At 39.0% G+C, this 11,169-nt stretch overlaps 2 protein-coding genes across 2 annotated transcripts in view; both read left to right on the top strand.

Moving 5' to 3' along the window:
- Nucleotides 1-2,333: 2,333 nt before the first annotated feature.
- On the top strand, nt 2,334-3,478 carry CBG06828 (the record flags this gene model as incomplete). The annotated part of the gene is made up of 5 exons (XM_002642380.2): nt 2,334-2,349; nt 2,639-2,767; nt 3,006-3,137; nt 3,196-3,285; nt 3,330-3,478. The coding sequence occupies 5 exons, from the start codon at nt 2,334-2,336 to the stop codon at nt 3,476-3,478; spliced, it is 516 nt and encodes a 171-aa protein (XP_002642426.2).
- A 6,773-nt stretch (nt 3,479-10,251) lies between these two features.
- Nucleotides 10,252-11,169, top strand: part of CBG06829 — a gene marked incomplete at both ends in the record, with an annotated part of 5,839 nt that continues 4,921 nt past the window's right edge. The window contains one exon of the mRNA XM_045244353.1: nt 10,252-10,366. Within this exon, the coding sequence (XP_045093321.1) occupies nt 10,252-10,366 (115 nt within the window). The remainder of the gene's footprint in view (nt 10,367-11,169) is intronic.

The following is an 11,169-nucleotide window of genomic DNA, read 5'->3' as shown; positions in this document are numbered from 1 at the left end:
GCCCACTTGGTCACCCCAGAGGAAAAGAGAGTGAGGAGGACTGGGGGAGAGGTTTTTTGAAAAAAGAAGAGGGTGATTTTTGAAATGAACGAGAAACATCAGATGGGTAGAACTGAAGGGAGGAGGAGGAATGGGAACGGACGGGAAATGAAAGACTGGTTGATGGGAACCTTATCGGCTTTCGGGGTGATCATCAAAAAGGAAATATATGAATCATTTCAGAGAACCCGTGTTACGTAGTGTTTGTTTTACTTCTCTCTGAATGGGAGTTTTTACCGGGATACTGTATTCTAAACTAGAAAATGAAAGAAGGTTCTAAAAAGGACTCTATTGCGAAATGTTGAAACTTCTGAGGGATTGTCGTCTGCTCTAAAAATCGGTAGTTGACAAGGATGACATAGTGATTTACGTTTTAGAGCTCCCAGTTCACAGGATCGTAAAATATTGACCAAAAAATCTAGGAAGTTTTAGCTCTGACAGTAATTCAACATACGTGATTAGGAACATTAGGCTACCTACTACAACTGGGAACTGTGTCTTCAGTTCATCCGAACTCATCTTCACATCAGAGTTTACCGTAATAATCGTAAAAAAACAACACATAATTTTTGGTCTTTGTTTCCTCCCCGCGGTTTCCCATGCCTATAAATCAAGTCAAGAGGTTGGATGGCAACTAATCCGACCGACAGTTCAAATCCTCCGACAATAAGGTTTTTGACATGCGCGCCACATAATCAAATGGTTAGAGCACCTGGCATGAAAAAGAGGAAGAATCAAAATATTTGTGGAAATTGAATTTAGGAGGAAAGTGTGATCGTGGGATGATGAGAGCAAATTGTTTGGAGGGACTCATGTGAGAGTATGGGAAAACGGAAGTGTTGGGAAGATCTGGAAAGGAGTAGTTAGAAAATACAGTAATTTTTGGCCTCATGTGAAGAGAGGGTATGATGAAATAGGACCAATTTGTGAAATCCTCAAACAATACATCTTATGGTTCAGATGTGACACTTGGTTGGAGATACGGGTGGGACCAACATTAGGATGGCATTTAGAGCAAATCGTTTGGATGGGATTCAAGTGAGAGTATGGGAAAACGGAAGTGGTGGGAGAACCTAGCACCGGTTACAGTATGCCGGACCAAAAAGACAACAGGAGTAATAGTGACTCGTGCGTGCGAGGGTATGATGAACTAGGACCGATTTGTGCCCTTCGAAAAGTTCTGGTTCAGATCTGGTTTAGATGTGGCACCTGGTAGAAGATGGGAGTGGTGACCAACATTTGGATCGCCTTTCCAGGGGTGAGAGTGAGTGGGAGAGAGAGAGAGAGAGGGAAGTAGGTATGCTCGGATTATAGATTATGAAAACCTATAGGATCGGACTCAGTAACCTGTAGGAACCTAGTTGGGACTGAAGGATATTTATAGAAGCATTTCTAGTTGGTCTTTTTAGAATTGTACCATTTTATAGAAGTAAAAGCGTTATGCATCCCACATTTTCTGCAGAATTTGAAGGTTTTATTTCGTTGTTCAACTCCAAAATATTTGAATTTTGGTAAGTTTTTTCTGATAGTAAAAGATATGAAAAAGAGAAGAAAGGGAAATCGTGAAATCAGATGAAAAACAACAAAAAGATATCGAAACATCGAGAGAGGTTTCTGGAGAAAACTATGGAAAAAAATATTTTGAGAGAAAAAGGTTACGGCCTTCCTGGAAGACAATAACAAATTACTGTCATTTGTCACAATAAAATACACGATCAGGTCATAACCGGGACACCTATGATTCGATTACTGTAGTATGAGTCATCCTGAAGGTGACACTCAATGTTTTTTTCGGCTCCAGGGAACAAAGATTTTCAATGAGTTTTAAAAATTATGGGAACATACACAATAACTGTCTGGGAATTAGGGTAATTGACAGGTTAGATTTGGAGTTATGATTCTTGAAATAGGTGAGAAAGTTTGTATTCTGGAGGGGAAAGGTTAAAAAAGGGTGGTACTATTTTGTGGGCTCTTCTGGGGAGTTATTTGAATGTATCCAAATGCCAAAATCTTTATAAAAGGACAAGGAGGGTGCACTATTTGCTGAGAAAAGAAATTCATCATAAAGAGAGATACCGCACCAAGGGATGGGTCCTCTTCCAATGTCAAAGTCGCGCCCCAGATAACTTTCGGAATTTCAATTTTCATAAAGCTGGAGTTTTGAATTTCATGAATTTCCAATTTCAATTAACAAGTTTATCGATTCCATCGAATTTTTCAACGAATTCCATTTTACTTGCCCCTCGCCGTATCATCTTTCGACGCCATTTTCATGAGAGATAAATAAAAAAGAAATGGAAATCATTGAAAGTAATTGATGAAACTGTTAAACTGATAAGAAAGTTATCTGTACCGAACGATGTCCCCATCTCGGTCTATTTCTTTTATCACTTTCGATTTTGACCGTGCCAGCAATCATTTTTCTCTTTTTTAACCTGGAGAAATACTTTCTAGTATTACTTTTCCATTTACTGCAAAATGTCAGCTGCTCTACCAGATATAGTTGAATGTCCTATATTTATCACAGAATGCTCCGAGCCAGCCAAGAGTACAAAAGGCAAGAAATCAGCATACTAGGGAATAAGTTCTGAATTTTCAGTTTCGTGTCCAATCTGTTTGAAGATTTATGCTGACAAGTTGAATCTGGAGAGACATATCGAGAGGATACATGTGAGAAAAGTTAGAAATGCTCAGATGAAAAAGGAGGATCTGGAGAGGAGAAGAACTGGTGAGATTACTGTACTACTGTTTATTAGATGCATTCTTTTTTCAATTTTTGGTGTATTGTAGTCAAGCTGCGACTTACAGTAACCTTGAGACACTTGTCAGCATTTAGAGAAAACGTTCCCGATAAAGTTGCAAAAATCTTGCTAGTATGCAAATTTCTGATGTGGCTGAACTGAGTCAATACTACTCCGTTCCAGTAAACGCATATGACTACTACAGTATTCCCAATTTATTTCCAGTGGTGTGTCCTGTGTGTTGTACCTGCTATACCACAAGAAATGTGGTCAAACGACATCTGGAAAGAATCCATCATGCAACACCAGAATTCATACAAAATTGGCTTTCAGAAACAAGTCCAAAGGGTGAAAAGTGTGAGTATCATAGTCATAATCATCCTGATAATTGACCCCACAAATAAGACTATTCCAGACAACTGCCAGACTTGTGGAGAGCATTACCTGAATCATACGTTTCACCAGAATCGGCAAATCGAAATACATCAGGATGAAACTAAAAAACGTAATTTTCCATAAATAGCTAACAGGATTTAAATGGGATTTTAGATTTCTGTCGCTTTTGCCGTCGATGGTATTCCTCGAAACAAGTCCTTTACCGACATCAAAGAGCCCAACATCTGAAAGAGTTTGCGATCGAAGTGAAATTGACAAAACCCAAGAGTTTTATGATCAGGGATATTCTTGGAATCGAGTAGTCACAATAAGATAATAATGTAAAAGTATGTATATCCTACTTTTTAAAGGATTAAAAAAATAAACTTTCTTGAATTCCATATTTTTGTATACACTCTTTATAAGCACGGTAATTTTGCCTCCACCTGAACTATCAGGTTCCAGAAATATGTGTGTTTCTTGAAATTTCCTTGACATCAGAATCCGTTACTGCCTCTGAACGGTCTGCCAAAGATTCGATATATCCAAGCTCGGACGACTTCTCTCTCCGAAATTCAACAAAAAATTGAAATGATTAACTGACACGGCTAGAATTGATAACGTCGACTGACTGATTTTGCCGACGTCCTCTCGATTGAAAGAGAGATGGCGGACATCGTTCGGGTGCAGATAACATTCTTATCTATTTAAAACTTTTTTTCCATTTTTTTCTTTTATTCTCATGGAAACGGCGCCGAAAGATGATACGGCGAGGGGCAAGTAAAATGGAATTCGTTGAAAAAATTGATGAAGATGGAATCGATAAATTTGTCAGTTGGGCTGGGAAGATATAACACTGTGTCTGTGATTTGGACCAATAACATTGAGAAAAAAGTATTTCATAATTTTTTGTCAAATGTTTAGTTAGAAGATTTTCATAATTTCTCAATTTGGCACTACATACTGCTCGGTTAGTTCCAACGACGGATATTCAGATCTGAAAAATTGAAAAAGTTTCAGAGAATCTAAAACGATTTCTCTGAATTATCGATTTGTATCGGATCTGATCGACCGGTGTTTCGATAGTTTTCCGAACAGTCAATGGTCGTTTTTATTCGATTAGGCAACGTTTGAACAATATTTAAAACAGGGCGGACATGAAAAAAATTCTCGAAATTTCATTCATATATGCCCCCTCGAGGAGTTGGACTTGTTGGCCAATCGTTGGAGGTACCGTGTTAGCAGCTGAGCTATGGTACACCGTCACGCCTGCATACCGTAACTCCCGAAAAAAAAAACGCTTCCCATCCAACTCCTCCTCCCCCCTCCCAAAATGTACAAATCAACACCCGAGATACATTAAATTCCTCAATTGCCAATCCCATCCAAGTTGGCGGAAACACCATGTGGTGAAAGTGATTTTTCATCGATTCTATGTCACTTTTTTATTTGAGATATTGAATTCAGAGGTTGATGGGAGATAGTTAATGGGAAAAACAACATGTGGTTGGTGAAGAGCGAATGAATAAGAAACCTCTTTTTATTTCATTGTAAATGACTATGGGAAAAGGGTCTGCTGGGGACCAAATGTGCGGTAATTTTTGGTGAAATTTTTGGCTATCGGTTTTTGAATTTTTTAAGAAATTTTAAAAAGGCAAACATATCAAAAGTTGGCTGAAAGTCAGAAAAACCATATACGGTAAAACCTGTAATGGAATGGCCCCTGACTTTCAACTTTGGGTCAATTTTTCTGGATTCCTGTCGATGGTGTAAGAAAGTGGTCCATTGGTAAATTGTTTTTCATAATTTCAGCAATTTTTTGTCAGTTAATATATTTTTGATATCTCTCATAAAAACCGAGATAAATAAGGTCAAAGTTGACGGGTCGAGTGGGCATCTAAGAGAGGAAATACGGTGATTGTTAGGGCCTGAATATGTTCGATCATCGGTTAATTGTTGAATATTTTCCAATTTTCGTACTCCTTTCAGAAGAGTTGATCTCAAATTATATTGTTCTCGATTCAAATATTCCCTCAAAATATGCCGAAAATGCCGAAAGAGGACCCATCCCTTGGCGCGGTATCTCTCTTTGTGATGAATTTTTTCTCAGCAAATATTGCAGTCTTTTTTGCCCTTTTTGGCATTTGGATTTTCAAATGCAGAGGGAAAACTTGTCACAGAAGAGTCTCACCTCGAACTCCTGACCTTTTCACCCACAGTCCAAACTTTTTCATACATTTCAAGGATCATACTCCAAGTTCACCCTGTCAATTACCCCCATTCCCAGACAGTTATCGCACCTGTTCCCAAAATTTTAAAACTTATCGGGAATCTTCATTCCCTGGAGCCCACAAAATATTGAGGGTCACCTTTAGGATGACTGATACTACAGTAATCGAATCATATGTGTCCCGGGCATGGCCTGATCGTGTATTTAATTGTGACAAATGACAGTAATTTGTTATTGTCTTCCAGGAAGGTCCGTCTCTCACAATCCTTCAAAATATCACACTTTTTTCCAGAAACTTCTCTCGATGTTTCCATATCTTTTTGTTGTCTTTTTTCATCTGATTTCACTATTTCCTTTCTTCTCGTTGTTCCTATCTTTTACTATCAGAAAAAAAACGTTTTTGTCAAAAAGCTTCTGTGTTTGTCCTCCCCTTTACACCCCCTCGTATTTTTTGGGCTTCCCGTTTTTCTCCAAACTGATTCATTCATTCAGCCCACAATTCAAAATATTTATCAAATATTTCTCGGTTCGATTGTCAGATGCTCTCGTGTTTTTGAAATGTTTTGGTGGGGTCATAGAGTATGATAGTAGAACGACCAAGAAGCAATGACGAAGTTTGGAAACGCCCGGATTGAACTATTGTTCAAAGGCATACGTACCGTAAACCTGTTTTTGAAGGGCCCCTCTAATTGCAGTGCCCCCTAGAGATCCCACGAAATGTTAAAGAATCGGCTCATCTAATGTGCACAGCGTTTAAGGTAGTTCCAAGAGGTCCCAATGGTCCGTCAACGTTCAGTCAGTTCTCCTTTGGCTACCAGCACATCAGTCATTCACTAATTTGTCCCTCTTCAGCTGTCAGTGATCCTTTACTCGTTATAAACTTTTGGGGGAGGATTCCGTCAGAAATGTCTCGAATTTTAGCCTCGGAGACGATCATTTTTATCTTTGTTCGGGTACTGTATCTTCCAAATGTACAGTGTTATTACAACAACGCTTTTACTTCTATAAAATGGTACAATTCTAAAAGGACCAACTAGAAATGCTTCTATAAATATCCTTCAGTCCCAACTAGGTTCCTACAGGTTACTGAGTCCGATCCTATAGGTTTTCATAATCTATAATCCGAGCATACCTACTTCCCTCTCTCTCTCTCTCTCCCACTCACTCTCACCCCTGGAAAGGCGATCCAAATGTTGGTCACCACTCCCATCTTCTACCAGGTGCCACATCTAAACCAGATCTGAACCAGAACTTTTCGAAGGGCACAAATCGGTCCTAGTTCATCATACCCTCGCACGCACGAGTCACTATTACTCCTGTTGTCTTTTTGGTCCGGCATACTGTAACCGGTGCTAGGTTCTCCCACCACTTCCGTTTTCCCATACTCTCACTTGAATCCCATCCAAACGATTTGCTCTAAATGCCATCCTAATGTTGGTCCCACCCGTATCTCCAACCAAGTGTCACATCTGAACCATAAGATGTATTGTTTGAGGATTTCACAAATTGGTCCTATTTCATCATACCCTCTCTTCACATGAGGCCAAAAATTACTGTATTTTCTAACTACTCCTTTCCAGATCTTCCCAACACTTCCGTTTTCCCATACTCTCACATGAGTCCCTCCAAACAATTTGCTCTCATCATCCCACGATCACACTTTCCTCCTAAATTCAATTTCCACAAATATTTTGATTCTTCCTCTTTTTCATGCCAGGTGCTCTAACCATTTGATTATGTGGCGCGCATGTCAAAAACCTTATTGTCGGAGGATTTGAACTGTCGGTCGGATTAGTTGCCATCCAACCTCTTGACTTGATTTATAGGCATGGGAAACCGCGGGGAGGAAACAAAGACCAAAAATTATGTGTTGTTTTTTTACGATTATTACGGTAAACTCTGATGTGAAGATGAGTTCGGATGAACTGAAGACACAGTTCCCAGTTGTAGTAGGTAGCCTAATGTTCCTAATCACGTATGTTGAATTACTGTCAGAGCTAAAACTTCCTAGATTTTTTGGTCAATATTTTACGATCCTGTGAACTGGGAGCTCTAAAACGTAAATCACTATGTCATCCTTGTCAACTACCGATTTTTAGAGCAGACGACAATCCCTCAGAAGTTTCAACATTTCGCAATAGAGTCCTTTTTAGAACCTTCTTTCATTTTCTAGTTTAGAATACAGTATCCCGGTAAAAACTCCCATTCAGAGAGAAGTAAAACAAACACTACGTAACACGGGTTCTCTGAAATGATTCATATATTTCCTTTTTGATGATCACCCCGAAAGCCGATAAGGTTCCCATCAACCAGTCTTTCATTTCCCGTCCGTTCCCATTCCTCCTCCTCCCTTCAGTTCTACCCATCTGATGTTTCTCGTTCATTTCAAAAATCACCCTCTTCTTTTTTCAAAAAACCTCTCCCCCAGTCCTCCTCACTCTCTTTTCCTCTGGGGTGACCAAGTGGGCGGAGCTTGCGGTGTGGTCCATCCTCCTCTGTGTGTCTCTCTCTCTCCCTCTCCTATGCCCTATAGTGCACCACAAGACGATTGTTATTATTTCTTGTCTCCAGGTCATCATCATTAATTGATTTATCTCTTTTTTTCATTATCATTTTTTATTCATTACCAAGCTTCTCGAAGATTCTTAATTTATGATTTTCCAGATCCTCCCCACCCTAAATGAGCCATATCTAAACTACGCACATCTACAAAAATATAGGAAAAGATGCGAATTTTAGTTGTTTTGCTCTTTTTGGTCTCCAACTGCTTGGCTCTTCATAATGGATCATGCATTGGATCACCATGTGGATCGAATGGAAACTGTCAAATTGGACCAATCAATGGAACACAAACTACGTTTTGGTGCAGGTTAGTAATTTTTACTGATTTTTAGATCCATTTTTAGACATCCGTGTCAGGTGCCTCTCTGAATCATTTCGAAAATCTCCTAAAACCTTAAAATCATGATTTCGAAAATATTCGGGTTCTCTAGGTTTCAAAATATGTAACTGTTAGTATCCTTTTTCGAAAAAATTAGGATCCGAATTGCAGATTTTTCGGATTGTTGTGCAAAACGTCCTGAAATATTTTCTCCATGAAAATTTAGAACTTTGTCAAAGTTATGAGATTTTTTTTCGAAATTTTCATCTATTATCTAATTCTGAATAATTTAGGCAAATTTAACCATATTTCACTTTTCGAAAATACCGAAAATCTGTAATAGAAGGGCCCTCACACCAACTGACAAAAAACTTCGTACCAACTGACAAAAAACTTCTGATAGTATGATAAACAATTCACCAGTTGATAATTTTTCGATATCTTTGAATGGCTCCGAGATGAATTTGCTCAAAGTCAAGAGCCCTTCTATGTCAGATATAAATATTTGTAACTTCTTTTCTATCATCTATCAACTTCTGCTCAACATCTTCTCTTTCTTCTATAATCCAACCCTCCTACTACAAAACAAAGGTTACGTAACCAACTCTGATTCTAATTTATGGGCGGCATGCTCACACTGATAAGATAACTTTATGGCCCTACTAGACACGTGTATTTTTCTTCTCCCAATGCAACATAATTAATTAAACGAAGACATATTTCCTCCTCTTCTCCGTTTTCCATATTTTATCCTCTCTCTCCGAAATGTTCCCATCGAAAACTTGCGCAACAAGAGAGAGTAATGGGTAGAGAAGGGACACCACCTGCATCCTGTAGAATTGCAAAAAACGAACTTTTCTTTTTTTTGTTCTTTGGTGGGGGGTAATGGGAAAACGACACAGGGCCTGGGGGACAGGAACGAGGCTTATTTAGATGAAAATGAACACCTGTCTCTTTTTGTTCGAGACATAGATTGCTGAAGGTTAGTGGCAATGTTCAAGAAAAAATTTGGATTACTGTAACTGATTGCTTCAAATTCAAAAATTCTCAAAGACTTAAATTAATTTCCGAGTTTTATGTCTGTCTCTTTGAAATGAGCCAAACTTCAAAGTTTAGTAATTTCCGCTGAATGTTAGCTAGAGCGTGACTACGGTAACTGAAATATGGAACTTTTTTCCGATGATTCCCAAAAACTACCGTACTCTTCCTCTTCCGTCTCTAGGATTCTCGGAAGATTCCCACAATTCCCGTCTCCTTCTTCTTCATCTTCTCTTCTGATTTTTTTGTTCCCACCAAGACCACCCAATTAACCCTTCTCATTAGAATTCATCGGGAAGCTTTTCGTTTTCATTTCCCCCCCCCCCTTTTGTCTTGATTCCAAAAAATCCTCTCTTCCCTAAATCGGTAGTTTATAGACATGGGAAATGGAAATGAGAAGACACCAAAAAAAGACTGGTCTTCTGAACGGGAACGTCATCTGAATGGAAGGCCTTATCACCTGTTTGAGAGGGGGAGTCTTATCAAATATTTTGCCTTTTGTTCCTGTACTTTTTATAACCATGTTCCCAGTCTTGTCGGCATTTAGGAGATAGATGAGGTAAGGAAAAAGAAGCAACAAACTAATAAAACAAAACCATAGAATACTCAGAGGGTTGGTCAGAAGAGGATTACTGTCACGGGTATTCGGTTGTCGGTAGCAGAAAGAGACAGGCAATGGGATAATCCATCGTTGGGAACAGAAGTTTTCTTTTGAGTTAGGGTGATAAGATGGTAAATGTGCTCTATTGATAACTTTTGTTTTTAAGAAGTGAAATTGATCTCCATTAGGATAGGTTGAGTCTCCAAAACATTGACCGGTTACGGTGCTTTTAAAGCTTCAGTAGGATTTCAATTTTACTCGAAATGGCGTGATTCTGAAATAATTACAATTAAAATCTCGATCATCAAGACTCAAATTTTCTAAATTAATCTGAAAATTTTCCCAGATGCAACGACGGCTTCTATGGTTCATTTTGCGAGAGAAAGTGTTTATTGACTTGTGGTCCCAATCAGAAATGCGTCTCAACGAAGAGAATCAAGCAACATTATGTGTTTGTAAAGGTGAGAATCTTCTTTAAAAATATATAACATGTCCTTTATCATTCCTTACATAAGGTTAAAAAATCCGTCCATTCTTTGCTTCTTTTCCCATGGGGACCTAAAAACCCATCACTCATTTTTAGACCCCCTGACACGGGCGGTCACTCGTTTCCCTCTTTTTTTTTTGGGGACATGTTGCGAATGAAATTCCGGAGCATCTGCTGCCCCATGTCACCCCTTTTTGTCGGATATTCTAGTGACCACTCCATTCATCATCAGGGCTTCGGAGGGACATGAAAAAATAGGAAAAGGGCATTTTGAAGTTTTTTAGGTTCTGGAAATCTAGATAAACAGATAAACAGACAGGCATTTGAAACTTACTATTCAGGTGTCATATTTTGAAAGGTTCAAGAAAACATTTCGAAATCCAAGTATTTCTTCTTCACTATAGGTACCAACATAAGGTGTAATATTTCTTGTCACCTCTTTGGCCAACAACGACAAATTGTTCCTCCGACCATACCGTCCGTTTTTCGGCCGCACCATACAGCTCATTTGTCTTTTCGGCGCCCCTGTCTCTCTTAAAAATGAACCAGATCCTGATAAATTGCTCTTAAGAAAATTCTAAAAGAAGGCCTTGGTCATTTTCACACACACTTCTTGTGTCCCGCCCGTTCTCAACCACATCTCTTTTGAACACAATTTATGACCAATGTTCTTTTTTTGTAAGGAACGGCCGTGCGACCCGATGGCGCCCCGCCCGTGGTGTTGCCAAATTTTGAGGGAATGGAAAGTGACCTAAAAAGTAGAGCAGATGTTTGATG

Source organism: Caenorhabditis briggsae (assembly GCF_000004555.2).
Source record: "Caenorhabditis briggsae complete genome, chrIII, whole genome shotgun sequence".
Taxonomy (NCBI): Eukaryota; Metazoa; Nematoda; class Chromadorea; order Rhabditida; family Rhabditidae; genus Caenorhabditis; species Caenorhabditis briggsae.
This window is presented reverse-complemented; position numbering and strand designations above follow the sequence as displayed.